Source organism: Dipodomys merriami, unplaced genomic scaffold (genome assembly GCF_024711535.1).
Source record: "Dipodomys merriami isolate MVZ:Mamm:240054 unplaced genomic scaffold, mDipMer1.0.p SCAF_52, whole genome shotgun sequence".
Taxonomy (NCBI): Eukaryota; Metazoa; Chordata; class Mammalia; order Rodentia; family Heteromyidae; genus Dipodomys; species Dipodomys merriami.
This window is the reverse complement of record NW_027206091.1, coordinates 7565667-7588627: the sequence shown is the minus strand read 5'-3', so window position 1 is coordinate 7588627 and position 22961 is coordinate 7565667. Positions and strand designations below refer to the sequence as shown.

The 22961-nt window shown below is 50.3% G+C and overlaps 2 protein-coding genes across 4 annotated transcripts; one reads left to right on the top strand and one right to left on the bottom strand.

Moving 5' to 3' along the window:
• Positions 1-499: 499 nt before the first annotated feature.
• LOC138811340 (RAS guanyl-releasing protein 4-like) lies at positions 500-14543 on the top strand. The gene is made up of 17 exons (XM_069999083.1): positions 500-522; positions 3487-3671; positions 4031-4136; positions 4267-4329; positions 5309-5440; positions 5545-5698; positions 6697-6870; positions 8018-8134; positions 9572-9847; positions 11643-11723; positions 11814-11918; positions 12070-12188; positions 12296-12440; positions 12840-12876; positions 12961-13095; positions 13183-13277; positions 14128-14543. Exons 1-17 carry the CDS (start codon positions 500-502, stop codon positions 14182-14184), a joined length of 2004 nt encoding a protein of 667 aa, XP_069855184.1. The 3' UTR covers positions 14185-14543.
• A 965-nt stretch (positions 14544-15508) lies between these two features.
• On the bottom strand, positions 15509-20488 carry LOC138811145 (protein FAM98C-like). Of its 3 annotated transcripts, XM_069998784.1 has the most exons (8): positions 20327-20472; positions 20086-20231; positions 19851-19985; positions 19033-19235; positions 18522-18599; positions 18311-18427; positions 16872-17039; positions 15509-15828 (listed from the first exon to the last, which is right to left on the bottom strand). In XM_069998784.1, exons 1-8 carry the CDS (start codon positions 20365-20367, stop codon positions 15682-15684), a joined length of 1035 nt encoding a protein of 344 aa, XP_069854885.1. In that variant the 5' UTR covers positions 20368-20472; the 3' UTR covers positions 15509-15681. The 3 variants fall into 3 exon arrangements, with proteins under 3 accessions (XP_069854885.1, XP_069854886.1, XP_069854887.1); XM_069998785.1 differs by lacking the exon at positions 18522-18599 and having other exon boundaries at positions 20327-20474; XM_069998786.1 differs by lacking the exons at positions 18311-18427; positions 18522-18599 and having other exon boundaries at positions 20327-20488.
• Between the last annotated feature and the right edge of the window lie 2473 nt (positions 20489-22961).

The window sequence follows — 22961 nt, the reverse complement described above, 5'->3', positions numbered from 1 at the left end:
GTTTTCCAGGGTACAAATGATACCCTTCAAGCCAGGTATGGTGGTGCACACCTGTAATCCCAGCACTCTGGAAGTGAACCTTAGTGTTTTGTATGCATGAATATGCCTGTATAGAAATACTTTTTGTGTGTATGTGTTTCTACAGAAATATTAGTCATGCTTTTTTTAAACTGCTTTTATTGAAGTGTGATAATGACAATCTGAAGTCTCAAGACAAAAAGATAGGGAGATAGAGAGCCTGCTAGGCTGGGGGGGGGGGGGGGCAGCAACACCGGAAACCTCAGCCTGCAGGGATCCCCCGCGTGGGGGAGGGGAGCCTTTGGTCTCTCCCCAGCTTCTTCCTTCCCCCTGGCCTGAGGGTGGGCGGGGAGGGGCAGTTCCTCTTTCCTTCCCAAGCTCTGGGGAGGCCCCAGCTCCCAAGGGGTTGACAAGCAGGAGCACCAGTGAGGGGGAGGAGCTGAACCCCCAGGTCTCCCAAGGACCCCTTCCCCCAGGAAACATGAACAGGAAAGACAGCAAGAGGTAAGAGACACCCCCCTGCCCTGTGCTACTGTCACCGGAGAAGACTAGCAGCAAAACAACCCCTTGGGAAAGTTGTGGAGGGGGGGATACTAAGGAGGGGCTAGTATGTCTGGATCCCGCACATTGGGTTAAAGGATCAAAGAGGATGCTTCTAGAATCCAGAGCTAGCCAGGGCTGCTGCACTGTACCTGGCCCTCAAATTCCTGTTTGAGCTGCCCTGGGTCGCCTTCTCTGTCCTTCTGCTCTCCATCCCAGCTCCCACAGCAGGGTGTCTCTGTTCTCCCCGGGGTCTACCTGGTCTCAAATCATAGTCACTGCCCACCCTCTCACCCTGAACTGGAAACTCTTAGGCTTCTGCAGGACCCAGGAGACAAGGAGTGACGTAGGCTAGGCATTTTTTTTTCCCTGCCTCTTAAAACACTCCCAGCTGCTCCAGACACCACAGGGGGCTGCCCGCCAGTCCACAGGTAAGGGCCAGGCGGCTGCCAATGCCAGCAGGTGCTGCAATGAACTCCTGTCTCCTACGCATGCTTGCCCTCCTGTCCCTATATAGGACAGAGGGTGCTGGGTTCCCAGCCTGGGTAGCTCCTTCAGCCTTCCCCCCCCTCCACCCCCAGCATGATTCTGATAAGTAGAAGGGGTACCCCGGGTCACTTCCCAGAGGATTGAACAGTTCGTGGAACACTAGCGGCCTCATTTCCTGTCTGTGTGATCTTAGGTAAGTTCCTCCGTTGCTCTGCCTGTCTTTTTCTTGTATTACTAGAGTAGTCATACTGTACATTTTTAGTGAAGCAGTCTAAAGCAGCGATTAGCAAATTTGAGTGCATGTCAAAAAAATAAAAAACCTGAAGCCAGGCACTGGTGGTTCACACCTGTAATCTTAACTGCTCAAAGAGGCTGAGATCTAAGGATCACAGTTTGAAGCCAGCCTGGGCAGGAAAGTCCAGGAGACTCTTATCTCCAACTAACCAGCAAAAAGCCAGAAATGGTTTAAGTGGTAGTCAACCTAGAGAAAAAAAAAAAAAGTTCAGGGACAGTGTCTAAACCCTGAGTATAAACCCTAGTACCAGCACACGCACACACACACACAAACACACACACACACACCTGAATCTTGCTAGAATCACCCCTGATGTTTGAGATTTTGTAAGTCTAGGAGGCAGGGCCTGTGAATACATATTTATATCAAATTCCTTGGCAATACCATTGGTGCCAATTGTGTACTATGCTTGAGAATCACTGACCCATTTAATGATCAGTTCCTGGCCTACTACCTAGTCAGCACTCAGTAAATGCCTGCTCAATGATATTCAATACACGTATATTGAACCAAGATGTGCCAGGCAACATGGTGCCTTTGCTATGAGGGCTCCCTCTTTGTCAATTCAACACACACACACACACACACACACACACACACACACACACACACACACACACACACACACACACACACACACACACACACACACACACACACACACACACACACACACACACACACACACACACACACACACACACACACAGAACTGCAGACCTGGCTTCTAGTTTTCCCCATCCCTTTTTACTTTGTGCAACTTGAACTAACCTTTTCCACTTCTGGGTCACTTATCAGCCTGAGCCAATCAAATAGAACCTCCAAGGAGCCAGGAATTGCTTGATTATAATGAACAAATTTCTGGGGAAGGTTCAAAGACGATCCTCATTTTTCATATGAGACAAATGAGGACTGGAGAAAGTGAGTGACTCACAAAAAAAAGTCACAGAGCCAGCAGAAATGTCTCAAACCCAGTTTTGTCTGACGATGGATCTCAGTTTCTCCTCCCTCCCTCCTGCCTTCCACTACCCCTGTCTCTCCATTACACCTCTTTCCCCACCTGGACCTGGAGCCGAGGGAGGCACAGGGCAGAGAGAAAGTTTATTTTTAAATTTTCCTTGAAGTGGCCCCAGGGACCCCGCCTAGCTCTGAGGAGCCCTAGAGAGGCCACTGTACATTAGTACTTCCTCTCTGGGCTTCAACTGGAAGGACCCAAACAAAAGGCTGCAACCCTGGGATCTGCAAAGCATCTACCTGGGGAAGGGGAATGTGATCTTACAGGGACGAAGTGTACATATAGGGGAAAGATTTGCTTCCAAGGGCCAGACAGCCTGAGTTTCTTTTTAAGATGTCTGGGCTGAGGTGAAGAAACAAACTAACTAAAAAAGGTGAACTAGGAAGCCGGGCACACCAGGGGCTGATGCCTGTAATCCTAGCAACTCAGGAAGCTAAGATCTGAGGATCGCAGTTCAAAGCCAGCCTGGGCAGGAAAGTCTGTGACACTGTTATCTCCAATAAACCACTAGAAAACCGAAGTGGAGCTGTGGCTCAAGTGGTAGAGCACTCGTCTTGAGCTGAAGAGCGCAGGGACAGTGCCCAAGCCCAGAGTTCAAGCCCCACAACTAACAACAACAACAACAACAAAAAGGTGAACTAGAGAGTAAAGGGGAGTCTGGAGTCTGAGGGACTGACCTTCTGGGTCATTCCTCTGGGAATGCTCTTAGGGGATCTCCTTCCTTGATTTCCTGGGGTATCCAGACCAAAATCCCAGCAGGGCTATGCCAAAAGGAAGACTCTCATAAGGCCTCAGGACTGTATTATCAAGAGAAATATGAAAGCAATTCCTGCAGGAAGTTCTTAGGTTTCTTGGAGAGTCCTTAGTAGTTCTGGGGTCTTCCATGATCCCCTGGGAGATCTGGACTACTCCTGGGGGGTTTCTTTCATGGGTCTCTAGTAGTACAGGAGGAACCTGAGGATGTTACTTGTAGGAAATTTCTCTCATAGTCTTTTTTTTTTTTTTTTAAATGTCATCATCATAGTCTCTCATAGTCTTTTGAGGAATTGGGGTTAAAAGATATCCTGAGGGTCTGCCCAAAGGAAGGCACACCCATAATACCTTGTGTGTGTGGGTGTAATGCCCACAGGAAGTCTCATCAGGAATGCTCGGGGAAGACAGGAGGGCAGGGGCGGCTTCGACCAGCCCGACGCCACAAGACCTGCCCCAGTCCCCGAGAAATCAGCAAGGTCATGGCTTCCATGACTCTGGGCGTGCTGAGTGAGAACAGCTGCAGTGAAGATGAGCTGCTGGAGAAATGCATCCAGTCCTTCGGTGAGTGTCCCCAGGCCTGGCTAGTCTCCCCACCCATGCATTCCCCTTGCTCAGCGAATGGCTGCAAAAAATGGACATGTGATGACTCTTAATCTTTTTGGGTAAGACAAACACCTGTACTTGTTTGCTCCTGAAGTGAGTGGGGTAGGAAGCTGTGTTCAACAAGAAGAAGAAGGTGTGCTTGCCCAAGCTCGCCACAGATAAGGAAACTAAGGCACAAGAGAGGTTATATTGTTTGCTCAAGTGCACGCAGGGCATCACTGGCAGAGCCGGCATTAGAGCCAGACAGTCCCTTCAGCCCTGGAAGTCAATCCATTGCCCAGAGGCCATTCTGATGGAAATTTCCTCCTCAACCCCAGACTCAACTGGCAACCTCCGACATGGGGACCACATTCTCAATATGGTGCTGGCCATGCACAACTGGGTACTACCTTCTGTTGAGTTTGCTGGCCGTCTGTTGACTTCATATCCTCCCCCAGGATCATAAGCTGAGGGTAGAGGGTGGAGGGCAGACATGTGAGCACCTGGGAGATAGGAACAGGAGGTGAGGGCAGGAGGCTGGGATGTTTGAGAAAAAGCCTTGACCAGAACTCAGATACCAGAAGGCCACAGAAGACACACAGCAGCAGAGGCAGCTGCAGATCTGCTACCTGGTCAGGTAGGTCTGGGCCAAGCCCCTCAATCCTATAACCCAAGACTCCTCTCCAAAAAAATAAAAATAAAAATACGTCTCAGAGATTCCCCAATCCAATTCCCCCACAGACCCATCCAAGATTCAAAATCTAAGACTTCCCTGGCTTAGTTCCTAAGGCCCTCCTATCTCTGCTCTTTAGAATCACACTTCTTTGAGATCCCCCCCCAACAAGATCCCATAGACTGTCTCCCAACTGAATCAAGAGACTTTTAGCTCTGACCCCCCCCCGCAAGCTCCCACCTCCCACAAACTCCTAGGACTGCTTCATTCTGTTCCCCTCAAAAATCTCACCCCAGTCTGCTTCTTGAGCCCCACCCCCACCCCGCCGAACCATCCTACTTCCAAGAGATTCCCCATGTCCATCTTCCATAGATTTCCCCCATCTGGTCTTGAGACAACCCTCAAACTTGGGGCTGGATGTGGTGGGGCACACATGTAATCTCAGCTACTTGGAAGGCAGAGTTTCCTAGGAGGATCACAATCCAAGACCCAAGGCAAAGGGGCAAGACGGTATATGAAAAACAAACTAAGGAAGAAAAGGGTTAGGAGTGTAGCTTAGCTAGCTCAAAACCCTGAGTTCAATCCACAGTACAGAGAGACAGAGACAGAGATAGAGATAAAAAGAACCTCAGTTTATCCTAGAGATTGTCCCATCCTGGCACACTTCCAAATCCTGACTCCCAAAGATCTCTCTCTCTCTCTCTTTCTCTGTCTCTCTCTTTCTCTCTCTCCCACTTCCTCTCTTCCCTCCCTCCCTCCCTCTCTCTGTTGCACATACACACACATACATACACACACACACACACACACACACACACACACACACACACACACTCACAGAGAAACCTATAACCCAGTACCTACAGAATCTTCAGCTGAAGACCCCTGTAGTGGTCTCTCCCCACCCCCATCCCAGCCTCACCCTGATCTAAACCACTGTCAGGTACTGGCTGAACAAGCATCCAGAAGCTTTGCACCAGGAGCCCCAGTTAGAAGAAGTCATAGGTCGCTTCTGGGCCAAGGTGGCCCAGGAGGGGACCTCTGCCCAAAGGAACCTGGGAGATGCCACCCACCTGTGAGTCGGACTCATGCCCCTTTCCGTGTCCCCCATCCTGCCATCTCCATACCCCCTGACCCTCAACTCAGCCATTTCAATATTCTACTCTTCTTCATCCCCAGCCTGAGCCCTGGTGGCCCTGGCCCCCCTCCTCTCATGAGCAGCCCAGGCCTGGGAAAAAAGCGCAAAGTATCCTTGCTTTTTGACCACCTGGAGACAGAGGAGCTGGCTCAACATCTCACATACTTAGAGTTCCGGTCCTTCCAGGCTATCACGGTGAGAATCCCTCTCCACGCTCCTCCTCAAACAGGGTAGAGATGTGGGGTGCTGCATGGGCAGCTGAGATTGCAAGCTCTTAAAACTGTTAAACTTGGCAGCCAGAGGCTCCAGGAAAATGAGAGCACAGAGTTCCTGGGTTCAAATCTCATCCGCTCCTTCTTACCTGGGTAACTAGTTTCTCAACATCTCTGGGACTCATTAATAAACTAGAGGTCATAATACTCATTAATAAACTAGAGCTCATAATACTTCATCAAATGGCTAGAGGAATGAAAGGTCTCATTTTAAAATGCTTAGTATGGGCTGGGAATGTGCCTCAAGTGGTAGAGTGCTAGCCTTGAGCAAAAGCAGCTCAGGGACAGTGCCCAGGCCCTGAATTCAAGACCCAGGACTAGCAAAAACAAAAACAAAAAAACAAAAAAAAACAAAGACTTAGAAACTGGTGACTCGGGCTGGGAAGGTGGCTCAGTGGTAGAGTGCTTGCCTTGCATGCATGAGGCCCTGGATTCGATTCCTCAGCACCACATAAGCAGAAAAAAAAAGCCGGAAGTGGCACTGTGGCTCAAGTGGTAGAGTGCTAGCCTTGAGCTGAAGAGCTGAGGGACAGCGCCCAGGCCCAGAGTTCAGGCCCCACAACCAGACCAAAAACAAAAACAAAAACTGGTGACTCACAACTGGAATTCTAGCTACTCCAGAGGCTGGGATCTGAAGGATCCCAGTTCAAAGCCATCCTGAGCAGGAAAGTCTGTAAGACTCTGATCTCCAATGAACCACCAAAAAGCTCAGGGACAGTGCCCAGGCCCTGAGTTCAAGCCCCAGGACCAGCACATACAAAAATAAAAATAAACTGCTCAGAATTGAACCTGGCTTCATTCAAACATTTCTCCTCAGACGGAAGAGAACCATGATAGGGTCAGGGTCTTAAGACACCAGAGGTTATGACTGCTAGGGGGATGAGCATCTGAGGGACCCCCTAACTCTCACCTCTCCTCCAGCCGCAGGACCTGCGGGGCTACGTTTTACAGGGCTCTGTGCGAGACTGCCCGGCTCTGGAAGGTTCTGTAGGTCTGAGTAACAGCGTGTCCCGCTGGGTGCAGGTGATGGTACTGAGCCGTCCTGGGCCTGCACAGCGTGCACAGGTGCTGGAAAAGTTCATTCTCGTAGCTCAGGTAAGGCCTGCCTTACTTTTCGGGGTGTTTGCCCTGCGGGCACGTGCGAGGTGCAGCTTACCTGACCTTCCCCTTGTTCTAGCCCACAGAAGCTCCTAGGCCCTGGGCGCCAACAGACCATTTCCTCCCTGCCCCCACAGTGACGTCATACATCTTCTGGCTCCGCCCCCTCATAACCCTACTCCCGAGCCACTCTCGCCCTGGCCACGCCCCATTGAGTCACGTCCCTTCCTTCCTCCCCCTCCCTTCTGGGAAAAGGGAAGCCCTGGGTCCTAGTGGCCACGCCCCCTTTCGTACTTCCACGCAGGCCACGCCTTCCATCACTTCCTTCCTCTTACTGGGCCCCTCAGACCTGGGGGTTCTGGCTTCCGCCAGGGTCTGAGTTTACTCTGAGCATCTTCTCTTCTGTCCTGAGGCCTCTCCCTCATCTCTCCAGCAACCTCTGCCCTTCAAGTTTGGAAAGGGGAAGGCTGAGGGACTGGCTGGTTCACTCCTATTTGTCTTTGTAACTTCTCCATATCACTCTGGCTTCATTTGCCTCTTGGGGTTCCCAGCTCCTCTCCGTGGCTCATCCCTTCTTCCTTGCTGTCCTCCTCGTCCTCCTTTTTGTGCTGGTCCTGGAGTTTGAACTTAGAGCCCGGGCTCTGTCTCTGGGCTTTGTCTTTTGGCTCACGGCTGGAGCTCTACTACTTCAGCCACAGCTCCACTTCCAGCTTTTTTTTTTGCTGGTTAGAGATTTTAAAAAATCCCATGGGCTATACTACCCATGCTGGCTTTAAACTGTGATCCTCAGATCTCAGCCTCCTGAGTAGCTAGGATTACAGGAGTGAGCAACTGGCAACTGGCTAGGTCCATGCCTTCTCAACACACTCCACATCCGTTTGGCTCTCGGAGAAGTTTGACACACACACACACATCCCCCACTCACATCTGTCTGAATCCTCCACACCTGTCTAGTCTCCAGTGTCCTCCGGTCTCCCCCTCCCATATATGCCTGTCTTTCCACAGTTCTAGTCCATCACCTTCCCAGCATTCCCACATCCTCCCACCTGTTCCATGGCACACACCCACACAATGCTGTCATTTTACGCCTCCACCCTGCCTAGCCTGTGATGCCCATCATCTCTGACTTCCCTGCTCTTCCTAGAGGCTCCGCCACCTGCAGAATTTCAACACACTGATGGCGGTCACCGGAGGCCTGTGTCATAGTGCCATCTCCCGACTCAAGGACTCCCACACCCACCTGAGCCCTGACAGCACCAAGGTGAATCCCCATCATCCTACCTAAAGTTCCAAGTGAGCCAGGCACCAGTGGCTCATACCTCTAATCCTAGCTCAGACTAAGGATCAAGGTTTGAAGCCAGCCTGGGCAGACATCTGAGATTCTTACCTCAGACACTACTGTGTGTACCGCACCTACTCAGTGAGTGGCTGGTCCTGCACAACTCGAGGATACCAATTAACAATCAAAAGGCCATTAGTGAGCTGGGAAGGTGGCTCAGTGGTAGAGTGCTTGCCTCGTATGCATGAAGCCCTGGGTTCAATTCCTCAGCACCACATAAGCAGAAAAAGCCAGAAGTGGCACTGTGGCTCAAGTGGTAGAGTGCTAGCCTTGAGCTGAAGAGCTGAGGAACAGCGCCCAGGCCCAGAGTTCAAGCCTCACAACTGAAAAATAAAGCCATTAATAATTTGTCTTTGGGAGGGTAAGGAGGTACACAGAAATGGAGGGACAAATAGTGAACAAATGCAGCAGTGGTACTCACTAGACACTATTTGAGAACTGAACTATACAACTTGTGGGTGGGGACAGGAGTGAAAACTGGGGAGAAGAGAGAGGATGACACTGTCCAAAAAAAATGTACTGTGGGCTGGGAAGGTGACTCAGTGGTAGAATGGCTTGCCTTGCATGCATGAGACCCTGGGTTCAATTCCTCAGTACCACATAAGCAGAAAAAAGCCAGAAATGGCACTGTGGTTCAAGTGGTAGAGTGCTAGCCTTGAGCTGAAGAGCTGAGGGACAGCGCCCAGGCCCAGAGCTTAGCCCCCACGACCGACAAAAAGAAAGGAAGAAAGAAAGAAAGAAAGAAAGAAAGAAAGAAAGAAAGAAAGAAAGAAAGAAAGAAAGAAAGAAAGAAAGAAAGGAAGGAAGGAAGGAAGGAAGGAAGGAAGGAAGGAAGGAAAGAAAAAAAGAAAGGAAGGAAGGAAGGGGAAAAGAAAGAAAGGGAAAAAGAAAGAAAGGTACTGTTTACCTGACTTTTGTAACTGTAACCCCTGTGTACACCAACAATTTTTATAAGTTTTTAAAGCCATTAGAGGAGGTAAAGTTGTACAGCACCAGCCTTGAGGGGAAAAGCCAAAGTGAGAATGTGAAGCTCTGAATTTAAGCCCCAGTATGGAAAAAACATAATCATAATTATAAAGTTCCAAATAGTCAGTGGCCCTGAACTACCACATTAAACCTCCTAACCATCATCCATCCCTACCATGAGAGGGGAGAATGGGGACTTTCTGGGATGGAGACTTAAGAGGAAAATAAATTCTAGGGAGATGCTCAGGTCAACGTATGGATCTAGAAGGGTTTGAGGGGGTGTCCCAAATGCCACAGGTCCCTCCCTGGGGGTTCTGGAGTCCACAGACAAGGTGGCTAGGCTACTCTGCTTGGAGAACTATCCATAGCCCATAGCGTGCCCCTTGCACACAGGCCCTGCTGGAACTGACTGAGCTCCTGGCCTCCCACAACAACTATGCATGTTACCGCCGCACCTGGGCTGGCTGCACGGGCTTCCGGCTGCCTGTTCTGGGTGTGCATCTGAAGGACCTGGTGTCTCTGCACGAGGCCCAGCCTGACAGGTTGCCAGATGGCCGCCTGCACCTGCCCAAGCTGAACAGCCTCTACCTGAGACTGCAGGATCTGGCTGCCCTCCAGAGACAGCACCCCCCCTGCAGTGCCAATGAGGACCTGCTGCACCTACTCACGGTGAGTGGCTGGTCCTGCACAACCCAGGCACACCAAGACTTAGGGTCCCGGTGTGCAGGATCACGACAGATAGCGTTGGAACTCATGAGCTTTTTGAAGCTAGAGCTTTTGAGGAGCTAGCTAGCTGTGCAGACTTTAGCAAGTCACTTCACCCTCAGTTTCCATGTCTGTCATGTGACAAATACTGTAACAGGACCCACTTCAGGGAGTGGTTGAAAAAAAAACATAATATGATTCATATGAAGTAGTTAAAAAAACAATCTGGGGCCTAGGTACATGGCTCAAGTAGTAAAGCACTTACCTAGCAAGCCCAAGGTTGGATAAATGATAGTAGATGGATGGGTAGAAGATAGATGGATGGATGGATAGATATATAAATCGAAGACAGATGGATGAATAGATAGAAGATGGATAGATGGATAAGCCAGGTGTGGTGGCTCACGCCTGTAATCCTAGCTACCCAGGAAGCTGAGACCTGATGATCATGGTTCAAAGCCAAACTGAGCAGGAAAGTCTGTGGGGCTGTATCTCCAATAAACCACCAGAAAACCAATGTGGTGCTGTGGTTCAAAGTGACAGAGCAGGATCCTTGAGCAAAAGAGCTCAGAGATAGTGTCCAGACCCTGAGTTCAAGCCCCATGACTAACAAAAAAGAAAAAAAAAGATGGGTGGATGGATAGATAGATAGATAGATAGATAGATAGATAGATAGATGACATGGATAGATGCTCAGATAGAAGATAGATTCTGGAACCCAGTGAAATCTATATAAATGAGACCAGTGTCCATCTGACTCAAGTGCCCACTGCTTTGAGATATGCCAACAAGTTCAAATATCCAAGTTTTGATGTATCTGAAACTTAAAAACCTAACACCTCTTTACTGATCATTTGCTGAGTGCCAGGCATTGTGTTACAACCCTAGGAGGTGGGCACTGTCTGTGTGCCCATTCTGCACATTGGGACAGACGGAAGGCTAGAGATGCAGCTTACCCACTTCTCCTACAGGACTGAAAGTGGAATTTGAATTCTGGCCCTGTGTGTTAATATGTTAGCCTCTATGCCAAGTCCTGAAGGTTAGGGGTAGGATTCATGCTATTCATCGCCTGGAGATTTTTAGATTAGACTGTTTTTAGGTTTTTGTTTTGTTTTGTTTTTGTCAGTCATGGGGCTTGAACTCTGGGTCTGGGCACTGTCCCTCAGCGCTTCAACTCAAGGCTCATGCTCTACCACTTGAGCCACACCACCATTTCTGGTTTTCTGGTGGTTAATTGGAGATGTCTCATGAACTTTCCTGCCCAGTCTGGCTTTGAACCTTGATCCTCAGATCTCAGTCTCCTGAGTAGCTAGGATGACAGGTATGAGCCACCAATGCCCAGCTAGATTGGACGTTTTGAGGACCATGTCGTGTGAGATTATAAAGTTGAATTTTCAGGCTGTAAAACCAGGCCCAGTGAAAAAATGGCAAGTGTGGGAGTCGTTCTAACTTAGGAAATTTTTGTTGGTACACAAGTTTTGGTTTGTGCAAGAGGGTGGGGTTTTATTGTAACATATCCATTCATGCATACTCGTGTGCCTCCATCACCCTCACCCCCTCTATTACTGTCCCCCAGCCCACTCCTTCCTCTCAAGACAATTTCAACAAGTTCATTGTTTGCAACCGGCCACTGGTGGCTCACATCTGTAATCCTAGCAAGGCGATGGGAAGTGAGGTCCAGGCAGGGACAGAGGATGTAAGTAACAGGATGGGGACAGACAAGGAGGGACCATAACGCTCTGCCCACCCCCACTGCCAGCTTTCCCTGGATCTCTTCTACACAGAGGAAGAAATCTATGAGCTTTCTTATGCCCGGGAGCCCCGCTGTCCCAAGAGCCTGGTGAGACCCAAACCCTGGAGGGAATGTCTTGACTGCTTACCCCTGCTAGGTTTACACTCACCTAACTGTGTTCCCTTTGTCCCCTTTCAGTCCCTGTCCCCTTTCAAAGCACCTCTGGTGGTGGAATGGGCTCCTGGTGTAAAGCCCAAGCCGGACCAGATCACCTTGGGTCGCCATGTGGAGCAGTTGGTTGAGGTGAGAGAAGGGTGGGTGGGTCCTAGGGCCTGGTTAAAAAGGTGCCAGGAAAGAACACATGTCTCCACCTAAGCTGACAAGAGGGGACCCAAGATCCTGGGGCTAGACTTGGACACCTTGGCCTTCCCCTACCCTCTATGTGCCTCGGAAGTCTGTGTTCAAGAATTTCGACCCTGAAGGCCAGGGCACCATCTCTCAAGAGGACTTTGAGCGCCTCTCAGGCAACTTCCCCTTTGCCTGCCACGGGCTTCACCCTCCTCCCCGCCAGGGGTAAGTGCTCCTGACTTCTCAGGGTGCCTCCTCCCACCCCCAGAAATGGGGCTGAGTGGTCTCTGGGAGGGAGGGCTGGTTGCACTGAGTCCTGTCTTTGTCCCCAGGAGTGGCTCCTTCAGCCGAAAGGAGTTGACAGAGTATCTGCTGCACGCTAGTGCTATCTGCTCCAAGCTGGGCCTGGCCTTCCTGCACACCTTCCATGAGGTCACCTTCCGCAAGCCAGCCTTCTGTTACAGCTGCAGTGGCATAGTAAGGCCTCTCCCCCATTACCTCCCTGGGTCCAAGTGCTCTGTTAACTCAGAAGTTTCCCTAATTCAGTTAGGCACTGGTGCTCATGCCTATAATCCCAACTACTCAGGGAGGCTGAGATCCTTGGATCTCAGTTCAAAGCCAGCCAGGGCCAGAAAGTCCGTGAGACTCTTCTCTCCAATGAACTGCCAAAAAAGCCTGAAGTAGAGCTATGATTCAAGTTGCAGAGTACCAATCTTAAGCAAAATGAACCAAGGGGCTGCGCCCAGGCCCCTGAGTTTGAACCCCTGTACCAGTACACACACACACACACACCCCTCTCAAATTCTTGAGAATTTTCAAAACTTTGTGGCTTCCACCCATGTGGCCTGAGTAACCAATTCTCCTTTCTCTCCCCAGCTCTGGGGTGTCACCAAACAAGGCTACCGCTGTCAGGGTAAGTAAGTGGGGTGCCCATGAGTGGGAAGGACCTGAAAGCTGGAAGAATAAGGCCATTAACTGCTCCCTCCTTGCTCCCTAGACTGTGGTCTGTGTTGTCACAGACACTGCAGGGACCAAGTGAAGGTGGAATGTAAGAAGAGGCCAGGGGTCAAGGGTGACATGGGTACCCAGGAAGCCCCCATTCCAGCCATACCAATTCCTCATGCCAGTTGTGGTAAGACCCGAGTGGAGCAGCCCTAGGAAGGCCTGGTGGTTGGGATCCATCCCATCATATCTCTTCCACTCATCACCCTTTACCCAGGCTCCCAGGAAAGTCTGGACCCTAACGCTAGATGCCACCGTCGCCATGCTTGGACACAGACCGAGTCTTCACAGTCTTCCTGGGAGTCAGAGATGGTGAGGAAGAGTCCCCCCGCTCCACCCACCCCCCCAACTCTGATACATACAAAAGACATAGGCCATTTGCCTGGAGAGAAATCAGATTTCAGGGGCACATAAGAAAGTCCTTGATTGCTTGGGTGGGAGGTTGCAGGCACTGGCAAGGAAATAAAGGTTTCAATAGGGGCTGGGAAGGTGGCTCAGTGGTAGAGTGCTTGCCTCGCATGCATGAGGCCCTGGGTTCAATTCCTCAGCACCACATATGCACAAAAAGCCAGAAGTGGTGCTGTGGTAGAGCGCTAGCCTTTTGCTGAAGAGCTGAGGGACAGTGCCCAGGCCCAGAGTTCAAGCCCTATAATGAAAAAAAAAAAAAAAGTAAAAGTTTCAATATATCCCAGGCTCCTGTGGCTCATGCCTATAATCCTAGCTACTGAGGAGGCTGAGATCTGAGGATTGCAGTTCAAAGCCAACCCAGGCAGAAAAGTCTCCGTGAGACTCTTATCTCCAATTAGCCACTCAAAAACCAGAAGTGGCACTGTGGCTTAAAGAGATAGAGCGCTAGCCTTGAGCAAAAGAGCTCAGGGACGGCACCCAAACCCTGAGTTCAATTCCCAGGACTGGCACTAACCCAAACCCTGAGTTCAATTCCCAGGACTGGCACTAAAAAAGTAAAAAGTAAGACCAAATAATATCTTAAAGCCACAACAAATATCAGTGGAGTAAATGCCACTCTTCAAAGGCAGAGACTGTCTGGTTGGGTTTAAATTCAGCCACTTAGTTATAGTCTAGACAAAGCCCAGTCCCTGGTAGTGAACTGTTGGTTGCCTAGATGTCTTCCACTCCCCTAATTCTGTCTTCCTCGTTCCAGGTCCCCTTACCAGCAAGAATTCCATCATCCATGCCATCTTCCAAGCTAGATTCCTAGACATCATCCGGGGATTTTCTTACCACCGCTCCCCTCCCCTCTCATAAAAGCACTGCCTCAGCCCACCCACACAGCCTTTGATAAAGCATCCATCATCCCTTACCCAAAGTTCTTTCCTTCAAATTTCCTGTCTCACTGATTTTCCCTGCACAGAATCTGTGTAGTTCTGTATTCAAAGCACTCAAACTTAGCTATCTCTCTAATGTCCACTTCTGTATTCAAAGCACTCAAACTTAGCTATCTCTCTAATGTCCACTTCACAGATATGGAGACTGAGGCTTGGTGCATTCAAGCTGCCAGTCCAGGATCTGGGAGGCAAAACTCAATCCCTTGTCCTCTAAAATTGGAGCTCTGGACTTTTTTTTTTTTGGGGGGGGGGGTCCGGTCATGGGGCCTGAACTCTGGGCCCGGGTGCTGTCCCTCAGCTCTTCAGCTCAAGGCTAGTACTCTACCACTTGAGCCACAGCACCACTTTTGGCTTTTTTCTTTTTGCTTATGTGGTGCTGAGGAATCGAACCCAGGGCCTCATGCATGTAAGGCAAGCACTCTACCACTGAGCCACCTTCCCAGCCCTGAGCTCTAGACTATTGTTCCACGCAGACAATTGGAATATATTGGGAGGGACCGGGATGAAGGTGTGCAGTTGAACATAGGAGAGATCTGGGAAGAAGGTCACAGCTCTATCCTGCACAGAGGCCACCTGCAACTCCTCTCAGGGTCAAAGCTGGTCCTCACAGTAGCCCAGAAAGCTCTGTGAAATCTGCCCCACCCCCCACCTCTCTGACCTCATCTCTTGTCTTTCCCATCCAGCAGTAGTTAAACTGACCTTGCTGTTCTTCAGATAAGCTCCAAATTGCCTACCTCAGGACCATTGCACTGGCTGTTCCATCTTCCTGGAACATTCTTCCCAGAGCCCTACGTGGCTCCCTCTCTGGGACTTTGCTCAAGTGATAACCCCTTGATAAGGACCTCTCTGACCTCAGGAGATGCGGCCCTTGCCCCAGTTCTGGCCTTCCAGATTCATGTTTCCCTATAGCACTTTTGTCCTCTGACAAACTATACTTTTCACTTATTTATCATGTTAAATGTCTGTCCCTCCTTTCTGGAAATGTCAGTTCCAGGAAGGGGACGGGGCTTGTATTGGTGGTGTCTTCCACTTCCACTGCTGGGTCCCTGGGGCTCAAAACAAGTCTGGCACAATGTGGGCACCAGAGAAGTGTTCATGCCCACTGGAAGGGAAGGGGGTTTGTCACAGATCAAAGGGCTTGTGGGTCCCTCTGCCCCTCCTCAAACATCTGGCCCCCACAGAGACAGGACCTACAGTTGTCAAAAAATTAAATTTATTTTCCAGAGAGCATGGTTCTTGGTGTTGAATGATATGTGGGGTATGGCACATTTTGGGGGAGACCTCCAGGACAGGGACTCTGGATGACAGGTACCAACTGTCAAGCTGACTCCCCAAAGATTACCAATGCATCCCCATTCCCCCAACCCCTTTTACTTCTTTTTCTTCTTCTTGTGACCCCAGCGCTGGTGGCCTGACTTCCACCCTCCTCCATCTTCCCTTCGCTTCTGCCAGATGGGCATGGGAGCCTCCAGTTCATTTGGGCGGCCTCCTCGGTCTGGCACGTTACCCATAAGCACCTGAGAGTAGAACAGAGTTGAGTTTTAGAGCATGAAAGAATTCTTTTTTTTTTTTTTTTTTTTTTTGGTCGGTTGTGGGGGCTTGAATTCTGGGCTTGGGTGCTGTCCCTACTCTCTTCAGCTCAAGGCTAGCGCTCTACCGTTTTGAGCCACAGTGCCACTTCCAGTTTTCTAGTGGTTTTTATTGAAGATAAGAGTTTCACAGGACTTTCCTGCCCGGGCTGGCTTTGAACAGCGATCCTCAGATCTCAGCCTCCTGAGTAGCTAGGATTAAAGGCGTGAGCCACCGGCGCCCGGCTTGAAGGAAAGAATTCTTAGGACAGTGAGAACAGCAAGTAAAAGGAACAACATGAGGCGGAAGAAAGAAGGGCAGATGGCCGGGCGCCGAGCTGAAGAGCTGAAGGACAGTGCCCAGGCCCAGAGATCAAGCCCCACCAAAAAAAAAAAAAGAAGAAGAAGAAGAAGAAGAAGAAGAAGAAGAAGGGCAGAGATGGTGGCTACTTAAAGAGGTATGAGGGGCTGGGAATGTGGCTTAGTGGGTAGAGTGCCTAGCATGCATAAAGCCCTGGGTTCAATTCCTCAGTAGCACATAAACACAAAAAGCTGGAAGTGGTGCTGTTGCTCAAAGTGATAGAGTGCTAGCCTTGAGCAAAAGAACTCAGAATAGTACCCAGGCCCTGAGTTCAAGCCCCACAATTGACACACACATAAAAAGAATATAATAGAGACAATGAGGTGGTAAAAAAGGAGTGGAAACAAACTGGAGAGGTGGACAATAGATGTGTAAACAAGTAGACTTTGTTTTAAAGCACTAGGGAGCCATTGAAGGGTTTTGAGCTAGGGAAGTCTATGTTAGATTTTGTTTTTTAATTCAAAAGACCCTTCTGTGTGGAGTAGGTTATAAGTAATGGGCCCAGAGGTGGAGAGTCTGGGAGACAGAGGACAGAGAGAGGACAGTATGGTCCAGGAGAAAGGCTGAAAGGCCAACTTGAAGGCCAAGGACACCAGGAACCTTTCCCCCCCCATCCCACCCCCATGCCCACCTTGTTGATAGCGCAGCTGGTCCCTCGGCGGGCAGCCACGCTGGTGGCTGGGATCAGACGAGAAAGGTCAGCTCGGGCAGCCAGAACATGTGCAACGGAGACATCTGATTCTGGGGTCAGAAGTTCTCGAAGTGGGATCAGCACTGCCTTCATGGCTTCTCCTTGGGTCTGGAGTAAGGGGAGGGTCACGCGAAGAAGGTGCCCAAGAACCCTGCCCAGGTAGGAACGTCATCTTGGGACCATCTCTTCCCAACTTGGGACTTCTACTTTGGATGTGGTTCCCCCCCACACACACACACCCCGCAAAGGAGCATATGCTAGAAGCTTGGTCCTAAATACCACTTGGTCCTTATCACCACTGTGAGGCAGGTGGCTCACACCTGTAATCCAAACTACTTAAGTGGCTGAGATCTGAGGATTGCAGTTCAAAGCCAGTCTGGGCAGGAAACTCTGTGAGACTCATCTCCAATTAATCACCAGAAAACTAGGTGTGCTGTGCCTCAAAGTGGTAGAACATTAGCCTTGAGCACAAGAGCTCAGATAGCGTCCAGGTCCTAAGTTCAAGCCCCACAGCCAACATCAACAACAACAACAACAAAGGATGGTGGAACCTTTAGAGGTAGTCTAGATCATGGGGACTCTCCCTGGAGGGGATTAATTCAAGCCTAATCACAGGATTAAATTGGTCACCAAGAGCACTGGTGTTATAAAGAAAGCCACCGCACCTGTAATCATAGTACTTGGGAGATGGAGATTTGAGGATCCCTGTTTGAAGCCAGTTCAGGCAAGAAAGCCCATGAGACTCTTACCTCCAATTAAAGTCCAAAAGAACCAGAAGTAGAGTTGTGGCTCAAGTGGCAGAGTACTAACCTTGAGCAAAAAAAGCTCAGGAACAGTATCTAAGCCATGAGTTCAAGCCCCAGGACCCACATAGAGAGAGAGAGAGAAGACAGACAGACAGACAGAGACAGAGAGATGGGGGGAGCATCACCCTGTATCATCTTCCACATGTACCCATTTGTTACTTGTACTCCTACTCTGTGATGACATCCACCGTGTTATAACACAGTGCATGGTCCTTGTTAGATCTGCATGCCCACATCTGGTCTTTTCAGCCTCCCAAATCATAAATCAAAATAACCCCTTTTCCTTATAACATACCCTGTCTCAAGTATTTTCTCATGGCATCACAAACACAACAGAGCCTCACAGGGGTATGTTCAGGAAGACAGTCCCAAGTCAGAGCTGGAAATTCTAGAATGCTCTAGAGACCCTAAGATTCTAGAAGCCCCAATCCTAACCAGATTCCAAAACGGCCTGGGCCATAGAACCTCCAAAGAGCTAATATTTCTGGCTCTTCTCCCTCCTTTCAGCAGCTGTGACCCCCTACACACACGCAGTTGGGCCTTGATACTCCTGCCAGGGTCTTTTGCCCACACCTCTGCTCGATCGCTCCAATGGAATGCAGCTATCGTGAGGTCCAGGCGCTTGAGAAGGAGGCAGCGGCGGCAGCCATATTGCTCTGTCAGGCTTTGGGACAGGGACTCCAGTGCTTCCTGGGAGAAAAGGTCTGTCATGCAAGGGGTCCCTATCCCTCCCTCTTATCTGTGAGTGAGGATATTGTTCTGGGATAGAAATATACACTCTTACCCACTGTGGTGAATCCAGTGGGTGGCTAAGGAGGGGCTGCATGGACCCTGGGGGCATGGGAGGCAGGAGCTCTGAGATCTGATGGGAGAAGACAAGCTAACTGAGGCAGAAATAGGATGGATGGATTACTCCATGAACCTGTTTCCCTTTATCATAAGGACCCAAGCCACAAAAGCAAGAATGGTGGACAACAGCTCTAAAAGGCATCCCTAGGACTTGAGTGCTGGTGGCTCATGTATGTAGTCCTAATTACTGAGATCTGAGGATCACGATTTGAAATCAACCTGGGCAGGAAAGTCCTTGAGATTCCTACCCCCAATTAACCAGCAAAAAGCCAGAAGTAGAGGTGTGGCTCAAGTGATAGAGCACTAGCTTGAGTGAAAAAGCTAAGGGACAGTGTCCAGGCCCTGCATTCAAACTTCTGTACAGGCACAAGCAAATAAACAAAAAAGGATCTTCTGTCCAGGCAAGGTGGGGCTGCCCAAGTGGGGAGGGGACCCTAGCTCTCTACCTTGGCATGTATCTCTCGAAGTAGCTGGCTGGCAGGAGTTCTTGGCATGGGTTTAGGCATTCCCAAAGCTTGGAGGGTGAGCAATAGTTCCTGGACCACACCAGTGCCCTCTGTCCCTTCCCTAAGGGGTGGCACACAGCTGAGATCCTGCGAGGACTGCAGACACAAAAGACGAGCAGCCTGGAGCTCAGAGCAAAGAAAACCTAAAAATAGGAAAACGGATCCTCTATAGACATTATTTAAAAAAAAAAAAAAAAAGGGCAGCTACCCCCACCCATCACTTCTTTGCCCACATAGAACTTGGGGGCAGCCTCCAGAATAAGTCTAGCCCACTTGAGACCCAGAATTTCTCCTCCTCGGAATTCCACTCCCGCCCACTTAGGAACCACCTGCCAGGACTCCCCAACCTCAATCCGCGGGACTCATCAAAAGTCTAGCCCCGGCTGGGAAGTTGGCTCAGTGGTAGAGCGCTTGCTTTGCATGCGTGAGGCTCTGGGTTCAATTCCTCAACCACATAAGCAGAAAAAGCCAGAAGTGGCTCTGTGGCTCATGCGGTAGAGTCTAGCTTTGAGCTGAAGAGCTGAGGGACAGCGCCCAGGCCCAGAGTTCAGGCCCCACAACTGGACCAAAAAAACAAAAAACAAAAAACAAAAGTCTAGCCCCGCCCACTCCAGAGCCATAACCCCGCCCCAAACCATCCACCACGCCCCTTTCGTGGCGTCAACAGAAAGGGACCGCCCTCGTTATTCTGAGCCCGCCCACTCCATATGCCTTAGCCACGCCCACTTCCGCTTGCCAGGACCACCCCGGAGGCTCACGCAGCAGGCGCAGGCCCGCGCCGGGCTCCCGCAGCGCGAGCGCGCGCCCTTCGCCGCAGAGCGCGCGGTCGGGGCAGTGCAACGCCCGCAGCAGGCCAGCCAACTGTCGCAGGAACTCGTCCTCCGCGGCCGGACCTGCAAGGAGGCGGGAGATGTCAGGACGCGGGTTCCGCGGTTTGGACCGCGCGGCGCCTCCTCCCCCGCCCCCCAGCCCCCCGGTTCCAGCCACACGCACCGTCGCGGGCGCTCAGCACCTCGGCGCCTTCCTCTCGCGGCTCCAGGGCGCCCAGAGTCGCCAGCTCGGCCGCCAGCCGCGCGCACAGCGCCCTGAAGTCTGAACACCAGGCGCCCCGAGACACCGTCTCCGGTAGAACCTCATATCTGCGGCGGGGCGTGGGTCAATGCGAGTCTCTGTCCACGTCCCGAGGTGAACCCGCCCTTCCCGCACACCCCAGCCAAGCCGCACCGTCCCTTACCCTAAAGCTAGCAGGTCCCGGGCCACCGCCTCCCCCTCCATGGAACTGTGGCCTGTGGCCGCCGCGCGCCCCCTTCAGGCGGTGGGGCGGGCTCCGCCCTGGCAGCGCCGCGCATTTGTAAACAGTCCTAACCAATCAGGTCTTCGCGCGAAGGATCTCCGGCACTCTGGTTGGGGTAGGGGCAGGTAGAACCCGCCCTAAACTCCGCCCACTCAGCTCACCTGGTAACCTGTCAGGGGGCTGTAAATTTGAGAGCTTGCATTCAGGATCCTGGGTGTCCAGAAAGCCAATGCGACACAAAAACAACTTCACTTTCCTTTTCCTCAGCCTCCTTCAGTTGTCCTCTGTTCTTAATGCACACCAGACCAAATGTTCATCCACGTTCATCTCCAAACCAGAAATTTACTTCCTCCTTTTCCACCTTACTTTGGGAATTGTCTATGTAGCCCAGGATGACCTACAAGTTGCAATTTAGAGTCTGTTAAGGGGGTAGGGTGGGGAGGGGGATGAGACTGAGACTTGAACTCAAGGCCTAACCAATAAGCCATATTTCCAGCGCTGGTTACTTTAAGCTAGGGTCTTGTTTTTTGCCCAGGCCATGCCTGGATGGCAGTCCACCTGCTTTGGACTTTGTGTCCTAACTGGAGTGACAGATGTGTGCTACCACGCCCAGCTTCTTTCATTGAGATGAGTCTCGACTTTTCTGAGTTAACCTGGAACTTAGATTTTCCCTCCCATGAGATTTTAGCCTCCCATGTTATTGGGATGACAGGCACACTGCCAACCAGCTATTGGTTGAGAATGAGTCTTTGTGTATGGAACCACGATCTTCCTGAGCTCAGCCTTTCAAGTGCTAGGATTACAGATGTGAGTCACTGGTGCCTGGCTGTTAAGCACTTTTTATATAACTAGTTAACCTTCACAAACAATGTTAAGACTATGTATTACTAAGGCCAGGTATGGTGATATATGTCTGTAAATACCAGCTACTAGGGAAGCAGAAGTTGGAAGATTACAGTTGAGGCTGGTTCTGGAGAAAGCACAGGACCCTATCTGAAAAAGAAACAAAAGGACTGGGGTGTGCAAAAATAGTTTAAAGACTTGGAGTAGTTCAATCTCCAGCTTGAATATGATGAACAGACACACATAGTTAAATATGTACTCAATAAGTAACAATGGATATATATTACACATTGAGTGTGTGCTTCTGGGGTAAATACTATCCCCACTTTAAAAGTGGATACCTAGTGTATTAGGGTCTAAGCAAACGTCATGCTTTTAAATCCCTGAGCCTGTTTCTGTTATTGCTACCTGCTGATTTTGTTAATTTTTTTTTAATCCTTGTTCCAGTTCTAATTTCTTCCTGGCTGTCCTTATCTCCTGTGTAGGGTGTCCTGGGAGCATCAGGAAACAATAAAGGCCTGAACTTGTCAGAGCCACAGCCTGCTCTTACCCTGCTCCTCTCCATAGCTCTGGCTGTGCCTAGGAGGTACCCAGAATAGCATTTATTGACTTCAGTAAAGCATTGAAATTACTGAGTCCAAAAATTTGGGCTTATAACCTTTTGAGTCCTCTTTTTCTCCCCTTCATCCTTTTCTCTTTCCTCTTCTCTCTTCTATTCTTTTGGTACAGGGAATAGAACCCAGACACACACAGGCAAAGCTCTGCCACAAGCTACACCCCACCCACAAGCCCTGATTCTATCAAACCCACCAAGAAATGTGTATTTTACCTCTCCAAATGGATCCAATGTCCTTCGGCTCCTCCCCACACCCTGGAAGCTAGCACACAGGATCCATACCCTTCCTTGGTAGGGGACTGCCTGTGACTCCAGCTCAAGACTAGAGTCAAAACCAATGTCCAGGACTGGGGTGTGACTCGGAGGATGGAACACTTAAACAGAAGGCCCTTCCTCCAATCCCATACCAATTAGAGAGAAACCAAAGTCCACAGGATGGCTTGCTTGGCACCAGACCTTCCCAGACACGCATGTCCTCCTTTCCTCAGGAATCTCCTGGTGTCCTCCCCTCTAAGCACTTCCCTAACACTGTCTGTTCCCTCTTATTGGAATGCTCTTCCCTACAGACATGAACACATCCCCCTCATCTTTGTGGAGGTTCCTGAGTAAGACCTAATCTGACCATGGCCAAAACCGTGTGTGTGTGTGTGTGTGTGTGTGTGTGTGTGTGTGTGTGTGTGTGTGTGTGTGTGTGTGTGTGTGTGTGTGTGTGTGTGTGTGTGTGTGTGTGTGTGTGTGTGTGTGTGTGTGTCCACATACGTGCTGGACCTGGGGGTATAAAGTCAAGGCCTGGGTGCTATCCCTGAGCTTTGGGCTCAAAGCTAGCACTCTACCACTAAGGGTTTTTGGGGGATGGTTAATTGGAGTTTCACAGCCTGGCTTCAACCCATGATTCTCAGATCTCAGCCTCCTGAGTAGCTAGGATTGCAGGTGTGAGCCACTGATGCTGGCTTTTTTTTTTTTTTTTAATGAGGAGGAGGTACTGGGGTTTTAATTCAAGCCCTCAACCTTTTGCTTTAGTTTTTTTTTGGGGGGGGGGTTCCGGTCATGGGGTCTGAATTCTGGGCCTGGGTGCTGTCCCTCAGCTCTTCAGCTCAAGGCTAGCGCTCTACCACT

Excerpts from the sequence above, each read along its gene's own strand:
- LOC138811340 (XM_069999083.1), top strand. The coding sequence starts at position 500 with ATGAACAGGAAAGACAGCAAGAG. Across the intron at positions 11,919-12,069 it reads ATGTGGAGCAGTTGGTTGAG|TCTGTGTTCAAGAATTTCGA; the intron begins GTGAGAGAAGGG and ends GTGCCTCGGAAG. Across the intron at positions 12,877-12,960 it reads ACAAGGCTACCGCTGTCAGG|ACTGTGGTCTGTGTTGTCAC; the intron begins GTAAGTAAGTGG and ends CTTGCTCCCTAG.
- LOC138811145 (XM_069998784.1), bottom strand. The coding sequence starts at position 20,367 with ATGGAGGGGGAGGCGGTGGCCCGGGACCTGCTAGCTTTAGG. Across the intron at positions 20,232-20,326 it reads CGGGACCTGCTAGCTTTAGG|ATATGAGGTTCTACCGGAGA; the intron begins GTAAGGGACGGT and ends GCCCCGCCGCAG. Across the intron at positions 17,040-18,310 it reads ATTGGAGCGATCGAGCAGAG|ACCCAAGGAGAAGCCATGAA; the intron begins GTGTGGGCAAAA and ends CCCTTACTCCAG.